The sequence below is a fragment of the Ranitomeya variabilis genome, chromosome 1, assembly GCF_051348905.1.
Source record: "Ranitomeya variabilis isolate aRanVar5 chromosome 1, aRanVar5.hap1, whole genome shotgun sequence".
Classification (NCBI taxonomy): domain Eukaryota; kingdom Metazoa; phylum Chordata; class Amphibia; order Anura; family Dendrobatidae; genus Ranitomeya; species Ranitomeya variabilis.
Genome location: NC_135232.1, coordinates 973,729,773 through 973,742,233, shown reverse-complemented (window position 1 = coordinate 973,742,233; position 12,461 = coordinate 973,729,773). Strand labels below are relative to the sequence as shown.

The following is a 12,461-nucleotide window of genomic DNA, read 5'->3' as shown; positions in this document are numbered from 1 at the left end:
CTTAGCTTTAACAAGCAGGAACCAGGATCAGTACACAAGAGCACAACAGATTAGCTCTGATTTCAACGATGCCAGGCATTGAACTGAAGGTCCAGAGAGCTTATATAGCAACGCCCCTGAACTAACGGCCCAGGTGAGCATATAGGAGAAGACAGAAGCTCCAGTGTCAAATCACTAATGACCACGAGAGGGAGCAAAACGCAAATTCACAACAGTACCCCCCCTTAGTGAGGGGTCACCGAACCCTCACCACGACCACCAGGGCGATCAGGATGAGCGGCGTGAAAGGCACGAACTAAATCGGCCGCATGAACATCAGAGGCGACCACCCAGGAATTATCTTCCTGACCATAGCCCTTCCACTTGACCAGGTACTGAAGCCTCCGCCTGGAGAGACGAGAATCCAAGATCTTCTCCACCACGTACTCCAACTCGCCCTCAACCAACACCGGAGCAGGAGCCTCAGCAGAAGGAACTACAGGCACAACGTACCGCCGCAACAAGGACCTATGAAACACGTTGTGGATAGCAAACGACACAGGAAGATCCAGACGAAAGGATACAGGATTAAGGATTTCCAATATCTTGTAAGGACCAATAAAACGAGGTTTAAATTTGGGAGAGGAAACCTTCATAGGAACAAAGCGGGAAGAAAGCCACACCAAATCCCCAACAAGTAGTCGGGGACCCACACCGCGGCGGCGGTTGGCAAAGCGCTGAGCCCTCTCCTGTGACAACTTCAAGTTGTCCACCACAAGATTCCAGATCCGCTGCAACCTATCCACCACAGAATCCACCCCAGGACAGTCAGAAGGTTCCACATGACCCGAAGAAAAACGAGGGTGGAAACCAGAGTTGCAGAAAAACGGCGAAACCAAAGTGGCGGAACTAGCCCGATTATTAAGGGCAAACTCAGCCAACGGCAAGAAGGTCACCCAATCGTCCTGATCAGCAGAGACAAAACACCTCAAATAAGCCTCCAAAGTCTGATTAGTTCGCTCCGTCTGTCCATTAGTCTGAGGATGGAAAGCAGACGAAAACGACAAATCAATGCCCATCCTACTACAAAAGGATCGCCAGAATCTGGAAACGAACTGGGATCCTCTGTCTGACACAATATTCTCAGGGATGCCATGCAAACGAACCACGTTCTGGAAAAACACAGGAACCAGATCGGAAGAGGAAGGCAGCTTAGGCAAAGGAACCAAATGGACCATCTTGGAGAAGCGATCACATATCACCCAGATAACAGACATGCCTTGAGACACCGGAAGATCAGAAATGAAATCCATGGAGATATGTGTCCAAGGTCTCTTAGGGACAGGCAAGGGCAAGAGCAACCCGCTGGCACGAGAACAGCAAGGCTTAGCTCGAGCACAAGTCCCACAGGACTGTACAAATGACCGCACATCCCTTGACAAGGAAGGCCACCAAAAGGATCTGGCCACCAGATCTCTGGTGCCAAAAATTCCTGGGTGACCTGCCAACACCGAGGAATGAACCTCGGAAATGACTCTGCTGGTCCACTTATCAGGCACAAACAGTCGGTCAGGTGGACAAGAATCAGGCCTATCAGCCTGAAATCTCTGCAACACACGTCGCAGATCTGGAGAAATAGCTGACAAAATAACTCCATCCTTAAGAATACCAACAGGTTCAGCGACTCCAGGAGCATCAGGCACAAAGCTCCTGGAAAGAGCATCGGCCTTCACATACTTTGAACCTGGCAAATACGAGACAACGAAGTCAAAACGGGAGAAAAACAATGACCAGCGGGCCTGTCTAGGATTCAGGCGTTTAGCAGACTCGAGATACATCAGATTTTTGTGATCAGTCAAGACCACCACACGATGCTTAGCACCCTCGAGCCAATGACGCCACTCCTCAAATGCCCATTTCATGGCCAACAACTCCCGATTGCCCACATCATAATTTCGCTCAGCAGGCGAAAACTTCCTAGAGAAAAAGGCGCAAGGTCTCATAACAGAGCAACCCGGGCCTCTCTGCGACAAAACGGCCCCTGCTCCAATCTCTGAAGCATCCACCTCAACCTGAAAGGGAAGCGAGACATCAGGCTGGCACAAAACAGGCGCCGAAGTAAACCGACGTTTCAACTCCTGGAAAGCCTCCACGGCAGCAGGAGCCCAATTAGCCACATCGGAGCCCTTCTTGGTCATATCCGTCAAAGGTTTCACAATGCTAGAAAAATTAGCGATAAAACGACGGTAGAAGTTAGCGAAACCTAAGAACTTCTGAAGACTCTTAACTGACGAGGGCTGAGTCCAATCAAGAATAGCTCGGACCTTGACTGGGTCCATCTCCACAGCAGAAGGGGAAAAAATGAACCCCAAAAAGGGAACCTTCTGTACACCAAAAAGACACTTTGAGCCCTTGACAAACAAAGAATTTTCACGCAAAATTTTAAAGACCATCCTGACCTGCTCCACATGCGAGTCCCAATTATCAGAAAAAACCAGAATATCATCCAGATAAATGATCAAAAATTTATCCAGATAGTTCCGAAAAATGTCATGCATAAAGGACTGAAAAACTGAAGGGGCATTAGAGAGCCCAAAAGGCATCACCAAGTACTCAAAATGACCTTCGGGCGTATTGAATGCGGTTTTCCATTCATCACCTTGCTTAATGCGCACAAGGTTGTACGCACCACGAAGGTCTATCTTGGTGAACCACTTGGCACCTTTAATCCGGGCAAACAAGTCAGACAACAGCGGCAAAGGATACTGAAATTTGACAGTGATCTTATTTAAAAGCCGATAGTCAATACAAGGCCTCAAAGATCCGTCCTTTTTAGCCACAAAAAAGAATCCCGCACCAAGAGGGGAAGAAGACGGACGGATGTGTCCTTTCTCCAGAGACTCCTTGATATATGAACGCATAGCGGTATGTTCAGGTACCGACAGATTAAACAGTCTTCCCTTAGGAAATTTACTGCCTGGAATCAAGTCTATTGCACAGTCACATTCCCTATGAGGAGGCAATGCACTGGACCTGGACTCGCTAAAGACATCCTGATAATCAGACAAATACTCCGGAACTTCTGAAGGCGTAGAAGAAGCAATAGACACAGGCAGGGAATTCTCATGAATACCACGACAGCCCCAACTTGACACTGACACAGCCTTCCAGTCCAGGACTGGATTATGGGTCTGTAACCATGGCAGCCCCAAAACAACCACATCATGCATTTTATGCAAAACAAGAAAACGTATCACCTCGCGGTGTTCAGGAGTCATGCACATGGTAACCTGTGTCCAATACTGCGGTTTATTTTCTGCTAATGGCGTAGCATCAATACCCCTAAGAGGTATAGGATTTTCTAATGGTTCAAGAATAAAACCACAGCGCTTAGCAAATGAGAGATCCATAAGACTCAGGGCAGCACCTGAATCTACAAACGCCATGACAGGATAAGATGACAGTGAGCAAATCAAAGTTACAGACAGAATAAACTTAGGATGCAAATTACCAACGGTGACAGGACTAACAACCTTAGTTATACGTTTAGAGCATGCTGAGATAACATGTGTAGAATCACCACAGTAGTAGCACAAGCCATTCCGGCGTCTATGAATTTTCCTCTCATTTCTAGTCAGGATTCTATCACATTGCATCAAATCAGGTGTCCGTTCAGACAACACCATGAGGGAATTTGCGGTTTTTCTATCACATTGCATCAAATCAGGTGTCCGTTCAGACAACACCATGAGGGAATTTGCGGTTTTGCGCTCCCGCAACCGCCGGTCAATTTGAATAGCCAGGGCCATGGTATCATTCAGACCTGTGGGAATAGGAAAACCCACCATAACATTCTTAATGGCTTCAGAAAGGCCATTTCTAAAATTAGCAGCCAGTGCACACTCGTTCCAATGTGTCAGCACGGACCATTTCCGAAATTTTTGGCAATACACTTCAGCCTCGTCCTGGCCCTGAGACATAGCCAGCAAGGCTTTTTCTGCCTGAATCTCAAGATTGGGTTCCTCATAAAGTAAACCGAGCGCCAGAAAAAACGCATCAATATCAGCCAATGCCGGATCTCCTGGCGCCAACGAAAAAGCCCAATCTTGAGGGTCACCCCGTAAGAATGAAATAACAATTTTTACTTGTTGAGCAGAGTCTCCAGACGAACAGGGTCTCAGGGACAAAAACAATTTACAATTATCCCTGAAATTCCTAAACTTAAATCGGTCTCCTGAAAACGGTTCAGGAATCGGTATCTTGGGTTCAGACCTAGGATTTCTGATAACATAATCTTGTATACCCTGCACACGAGCAGCAAGCTGGTCCACACTTGTAATCAAGGTCTGGACATTCATGTCTGCAGCAAGCTTAAGCCACTCTGAGGTAAAGGGGAAAAGAAAAAAAAAAAAAAAAAATGAGAGAGGGAAAAAAAAAAAACTCAAAATTTTCTTTCTTATAATCCCACTTCTGCAATGCATAAAACATTCAATACAGGCCTGGCATACTGTTATGACCCCAGTGGACAGGGTCTCAGAGGTACGTGTAAGTCTGCGAGATACAAAAATCCAGCTCATAGGGCAGTGGTAACTGGGTTGACCAAATATCTACTCCTAACACCAACACTAGAAGTAGCCGGGGATCATGCCTACGGTGATCGCTAGATGACTCGCGCCAGCCGGAGAATCTAACTACCCCTAGGAGAAGAAAACAAAGACCTCTCTTGCCTCCAGAGAAAGGGACCCCAAAGCAAGATACAAGCCCCCCACAAATAATAACGGTGAGGTAAGAGGAAATGACAAACACAGAAATGAACCAGGTTCAGCAAAGAGAGGCCAGCTTACTAATAGCAGAATAAAGCAAGATAACTTATTTGGTCAACAAAAACCCTATAAAAATCCACGCTGGAGATTCAAGAACCCCCGAACCGTCTAACGGTCCGGGGGGAGAACACCAGCCCCCTAGAGCTTCCAGCAAAGGTCAGGATACAGATTGGAAAAAGCTGGACAAAAATACAAAACAAAAGCAAAAAGCAAGGAAGAGACTTAGCTTTAACAAGCAGGAACCAGGATCAGTACACAAGAGCACAACAGATTAGCTCTGATTTCAACGATGCCAGGCATAGAACTGAAGGTCCAGAGAGCTTATATAGCAACGCCCCTGAACTAACGGCCCAGGTGAGGATATAGGAGAAGACAGAAGCTCCAGTGTCAAATCACTAATGACCACTAGAGGGAGCAAAACGCAAATGCACAACACACACCACTCTGCTACACACACACCACTCAGCTATACACACACACCACTCTGCTACACACACCACTCTGCTACACACACACATCACTCTGCTATACACACACCACACTCTGCTATACACATACCACTCTGCTATACACACACCACTCTGCTATACACACACACCACTCTGCTATACACACACACCACTCTGCTATACACACGCACACACCCCACTCTGCTAAACACACACACCACTCTGCTATACACACACCACTCTGCTACACACACCACTCTGCTACACACACATACCACTCTGCTATACACACATACCACTCTGCTACACACACCACTCTGCTACACACACCACTCTGCTACACACACCACTCTGCTACACACACACACCACTCTGCTATACACACACACCACTCTGCTACACACACACCACTCAGCTATACACACACACCACTCTGCTACACACACCACTCTGCTACACACACACATCACTCTGCTATACACACACACCACTCTGCTATACACACACAGACACACCACTCTGCTATACTCACACACCACTCTGCTACACACACCACTCTGCTGCACACACACACCACTCTGCTACACACACACCACTCTTCTATACACACACACCACTCTGCTATTCACACAACACTCTTCTATACACACACACACCACTCTGCTATACACACACTCTTTTATACACACACACCACTCTGCTATACACACACACACCACTCTGCTATACACACACACCACTCTGCTATACACACGCACCACTCTGCTATACACACACACCACTCTGCTATACACACGCCACTCCGCTATACAAACACACACCACTCTGCTATACGCATATACACACACCTCTGCTATACACACACACCACTCTGCTACACACACACACCACTCTGCTACACACACAACACTCTTCTATACACACACACACCACTCTGCTATACACACACACCACTCTGCTATACACATACCACTCTGCTATACACACACACACCACTCTGCTATACACATACCACTCTGCAATATACACACCACTCTGCTATACACACACACCACTCTGCTATACACACACACCACTCTGCTATACACACACACCACTCTGCTACACACACACACACACCACTCTTCTATACACACACCACTCTGCTATACACACACACACTACTCTGCTATACACACACCACTCTGTTATACACACACACACCACTCTGCTATACACACACACCACTCTGCTATACACATGCCACTCTGCTATACAAACACACACCACTCTGCTATACAAACACACACCACTCTGCTACACACACCACTCTGCTACACACACACACACCACTCTGCTACACAAACCACTCTGCTACACACACACCACTCTGCTATACACACACACCACTCTGCTATACACACACACCACTCTGCTACACACCACTCTGCTATACACACACACCACTCTGCTACACACACACCACTCTGCTATACACACAGCACTCTGCTACACACACACACCACTCTGCTATACACACACACACACCACTCTGCTATACACATACCACTCTGCTATACACACACACACCACTCTGCTATACACACACCACTCTGCTATACACACACACCACTCTGCTATACACATGCCACTCTGCTATACACACACACACCACTCTGCTATATACACACCACTCTGCTATATACACACCACTCTGCTATACACACACACCACTCTGCTATACACACACACCACTCTGCTATACACACACACCACTCTGCTATACACACACCACTCTGCTATACACACACCACTCTGCTATACACACACACCACTCTGCTATACACACACCACTCTGCTATGCACACACACCACTCTGCTATACACATGCCACTCTGCTATACACACACACCACTCTGCTATACACACACCACTCTGCTAGACACACACACCACTCTGCTATACACACACACCACTCTGCTATATACACACCACTCTGCTATACACACACACCACTCTGCTGCTTCATACATTCCATTTTTCTACAGGAAAAAAAACACAGCATTTTACAGTACCAGCAAACTGGGCGAGATATCTGAAATGTCATGCGCACGCTGTTTATTTTTTCCTTGTAGATTTGAGCCATCAGAGCGTTTTATTAAATCTACAGAATGTCAATTCTTTCAGCGTTTTTCACCCATTCGAAGGAAATAGAATAAAAATAAACAAGTAAACTTACACAGGCATGCGCCTGGCACCACTTGACTGCTGCAAAAACCAAACGTGGACATACCCATATGTTTTTTTATTTTTTTTTGGAGGGTGGCCAGGAATCTGAATGCCAATACCTGGATATACTTTGCACTATATGTAATATGTTTCAAATAAAATCACATTGCTGGGTAGAGAGGAAAAAGACAAGTTCAAACATACATTTTTGGCCATAAATGGATTTTCCATTTAAAAAAAAAAAAAAGAGTCAACTTTGAAATTAATGAGGCTACAAGTGTACAAAGTGCAGGTCAATTTTCAGCTAGTGCATTGATCCTCTGTATTATTCCCTTCCTAGCTCGTTTTCTTGATTGACATCTCTTCTTGGCGGAGCAGAAGAAATGACAATCTGTGGCCAGAATAGCATGCTTGGACTGGGCTTTTCTTAGCCTACCAACAATGTCATTAGTTTGGTGACCCCAAAGCTCCTAAAGGTTTCCATTTAAATACTGACACATGATTGAAAAGTATGAAGTACAGCCATCCATCAGTGGTAATAGTTACCTTCCAGCAGCCAGTAAGTCAAAGTCATTTCTCTTCCAGCCAAACTATAAGACAGGGGGAGACAGGAAAATAAACTATCATTTTAGGCTTTAAGTAATGAAAAGTGCTGTTATTTATTAAAAAATAAATCTACAGATATGTTTGGGTATAGTACAATGATAGTTTACACTCAAACATAACAAAATACAGAAATGTCACAATTAGAAAACAAAAAAACCTACCTAAGAATTACTCAAGCAAATGAACACTTTTGTTCTCAAACAGTTCACTGAATTGAAAAATATGAATTAATTCTTTGGTGCCATCTGTCATGGGCACAATATCACTATTAATTAGATAGCAGAGGAACAAGGAATGTTAAAAAGTCCCATGAGGAATGAGATCATATATCATGTATGTTGTATTCATTTATCAGTAAAACTATTGCTCTATCCCAGGAAGCAAAGTCTATTGTGACATATTGTGATAATTACATTATTTTCTAAGGTTTCTGTAAAGCACAGAACCAATAGGGAAAATACGGTACACACAATTGTTAAGGTATAGTTCTACACTGGTATATGGCACCACCTTGTGGAAACAAGTAGGGGCAGCAGGTTCATTTTTCCTAAAATAGTAAAAAAACAATTTTACAGTGCTTAGAAAGAAAGTGTTATTCCTAAAATAGTACCGTAACTTATCCCCTTACTAAGGAGATAAGTTACTGATCGTTATGCGTTGGACCACTGGGACCCCCAGCAATCCTGAGAACAGGCCTATGGAACCTGGCAATAGAGCTCCTTCTTGAATAGAGTGGAGGAGGGGATGTTCGACCTCTGCTCCGTCCATTATGACTATCAAAAACAGTTAGGTCCTGGACTGGATTGGTCAGCTGGATGGCTTTAGGCATGCACAGTAGCCTCTAAGGATGCCTATACACCTTATATAGCTTGTTCGGTCTGAAGCCTTCACTCTCAACTCCCCTATATACAGTTTGGTTTCTTCGAGAGATGACAACTAGGAGGCTATAGCTAAAGACCCTCAGATTCTGGACAGCAGAGGTGACATCTGAGGCAGACAGGTAGAGTTGAGTGTCATCAGTATATAAGTGGTACTGGAAGCTATGGGACTTTACACGAGTTTTCCATCTATCCCTTTGGCCTTGGGTAAGAGTGGACAGAGGTCTCAGGGACACCAACAGAAAGGGCGGGATGAGGAGGCAGTATGGCAATAGAAATAAAGGGGGCTACTTTCCAGGTTAAGTAAAGATGGCAGATTAAAACAAAAAGATAGCAATGCCCAAATGCATTACTTTCAAAGGAAGTAGGAAGATTACCAATGCTGTCTTTTTGGCTTGGACCAATGTAAATGCCCCCGACAAGGTGAACAAGATGTGGAATTATTAAGAGTTTCACTTGACCGTTTGGACCTACATGACCGGGCTAGGTTACTGTAGACTACAGATCTAGATACGTACAGAGTGAATTAGTGGCCCCAGGACAAGGCTGCTGTCCACACATCTTCCAGTGATCACAATATCGGCCCCAAGATCCAAAGCCCTGCTAATAGGTCTTGCCCTAGAAACAAAATTAGAACAGTTAGCTGTCACCAAACAGGTTGTGTAGAGGATGGTAATTATAATTCATACATTATGTTAAAAGGATATTCCCACAATCACATCCAAAGTAATACACAATTGGAATAAAATAAAAATAAATCAAACTTTTTTTTTTTAATTTACCACCTAAAATACTCCTAATGCAGCCTGTGTCATCACTTTGTTTATGTCTGTCATTGGGGTTTTTCTTTCCTAAAGAGGTGGTCACTTATCTTTTTGATAGTCTAGGTCTATATCCTATAGATTCTGGATTTATTACTATATAGTATAATTGGTTTATTTCTAAGCTGTGTGCTTATTTACAATACAACTATACAATTAGTAATGGATAGGTGTCTTATAGAAACCTCTCCATTACTAAGCCTTGGGGCTTGATGTCACCTGGCAATACAAAGGTGACATCAACCCCACAAATGTGATGAGCCCCATTTGCCACTGCCTCAGGGCAAGTGGGAAGATGCGGGCAAAGCGTCAGAACTGGCGCATCTAATAGATGTGCCTTTTCTGGGCAGCTGCGGGTTGCTATTTTTTGGCTGGGAGGGGCCAATATCCATAGCCCCTTACCAGCCTGAGAATACCATCACCCAGCTGTCTGCTTTAGCTTGGCTGGTTGTCAAAAATGCAAGTGACCCCACACTGTTTTTTTATTCTTGATAACCAACGTTGCAAAAGCTGACAGCTGAGGGTTGCAGCCCGCAGCTGTCAGTTTCACCTATCAAAAATAGAGGAGAACCCATACCATTTTATTTTATTATTATTATTTAGAGCGCAGGTTGTGGCAGATGAATACTCCCATCCAGGGCTGCCACTAAGAATTTCAAGGCCCCATACTGTCAATTTTACGCCCCAGCTCCATCTCCACAGTCCCACTACCCACCCTTGGAAAAACTTCACATCTGCATCACATCCTCACCAATCACACATTAACAGTTCCACTGAATACCAGATCACACACATAGCCATCAGCTTTTGTTTTGGCCAAAAGATTTTTTTAAGCCGCCACCATGGCAAGGTAGTCTCCTCTGGCAGGGCCATAGTCTATTCTAACCTATTAATCATTTGTTAAAATACCCAATACTCTTTTAGGTATATTTTTCCTTTTCTTTAAGTGAATGTGTCACATGCATTTTTTAAAATAATTGAAACCAGATTTTTTATAATCTGTTTTTGTAATTACAGATTACTGCATCCTGTTTTATGTACATTAATGGAAGCTGTTGGTATCGGTCTGCATTCGGACCACAGTGCATGTATGTATGCATGTATGAGGATGCGGGCCGGGAGATCGGCGCCCAGTCGATGCATTGCAGTTCGAGGGCAGACCGATAATTATACAGTCATAAAAAGAAATAAAGATGTTTCCCAATCATATACACCCACTTTTTATATGTCCATCAATATGGACATGTGAAGGCTTGCTTTTTGCAGGACGAGCTGTACTTTTGAATGACTTGATTGGTTTTACCAAATAGTGTAATGGAAAATGGGACAAAAATTCAAAGTGTGGTAAAATTGGAAAAAAAAGTGGACTGCTACAAATCTTTTTTGGTTGTTTTTTTTTTTTTTTTTTTTAACACGTTCACTAAATGCTAAAACTGTCACTAAGATTCTCCAGGTCATTACAAGTTCGTAGATACCAAACACGTCTAGGTTGTTTTTTATTTAAGTGGTGAAAAAAACATCCAAAATGTTTGTCAAAGGAGAATTAAAAAAAAGATGCCATTTTCTGAGACCAATAGTGTATCCAGACGCAGAATTCCCTCAGTAGCCTCTGCTAACTCCCTTCAGCAGCCTCCCCGATGCAGACTCCTCTCTGCAGCCTCACCCTGCCGGATGAAGACTCCACTAAGCAGCCTCCCCTCTCCTCACTCCCCTCAGCAGCCGCCCCACTCCCCTCAGCAGGCTCCCCTCTCCTCACTCCCCTCAGCAGCCACCCCACTCCCTCAGTAGGCTCCCCTCTCCTCACTCCCCTCAGCAAGCTTCCCCTTCCCTCACCAACCTCCCCTTCCCTCACTCCCCTCTCTCCTCTGCAGCCTCCCCTCTCCTCACTCCCTTCTGCAGCCTCCCATCACCTCACTCCCCTCAGCAGCCTCCTCTTTCCTCACTCCCCTTGGCAGCCTCCTTTCTCCTCACTCCCCTCAGAAGCCTCCACTCTGCAGCATCCCATCACCTCACTCCCCTCTGCAGCCTCCTTTCTCCCCTCAGCAGCCTCCCCTTTGCAGCCTCTCATCTCACTTCCCTCAGCAGCCTCCCTTTTTCCCCTTTACCTCAGCAGCCTCCTATCTCCTCAGCAGCCTCCCCTCTTCTCACTCTCCTCTGCAGCCCCCTCACACACTGCCCCGCCTCCTCTGCCTGCCTGCCACCTTCAATGTCTCCTGTCTCCCACGAACGTGGCATGCTGCTCTGCTCCGGAATGATGAATAGCGTGCAGGATATCACATGACCCGCGTACTATGTCAGGACCATGATGGACTCGGGCCTGCTGCTGCGGCTTAAAGGTACAGCACCAATTTCCAACCGCCGGATGCATTAACAACACTGTCGGTGTATCTTTTAATCAGCAGCCCTGAACTACTGTACCTGGGGCCCGGCGAACAGGAGCAAGAGCTACTGCTCACTGGGCCCAAGTGTTTGGCCGAACCTGAACATCCAGGGGCCCGCCCTGCTCTACCCATAATTCTTTTGAACATTCTTTAGGCTCTAAGAAAAAATTCATTAAAGGGAACCTGTCACCTGAATTTGGCGGGACCGGTTTTGGGTCATATGGGCGGGGTTTTTGGGTGTTTGATTCACCCTTTCCTTACCCGCTGGCTGCATGCTGGCCGCAATATTGGATTGAAGTTCATGCTGTGTCCTCCG

At 45.3% G+C, this 12,461-nt stretch overlaps 1 protein-coding gene across 2 annotated transcripts in view; it reads right to left on the bottom strand.

Annotated features, from left to right (window-relative positions):
• The window catches only part of LOC143792914 (uncharacterized), a 249,204-nt gene that overhangs the window by 141,834 nt on the left and 94,909 nt on the right, over window positions 1-12,461 (bottom strand). For both annotated transcript variants that reach the window (XM_077279376.1, XM_077279377.1), the window contains exons 7-8: window positions 9,462-9,561; window positions 8,006-8,049 (exon numbers count right to left, since the gene is read on the bottom strand). In XM_077279376.1, the coding sequence (XP_077135491.1) occupies window positions 8,006-8,049; window positions 9,462-9,561 (144 nt within the window). The remainder of the gene's footprint in view (window positions 1-8,005; window positions 8,050-9,461; window positions 9,562-12,461) is intronic.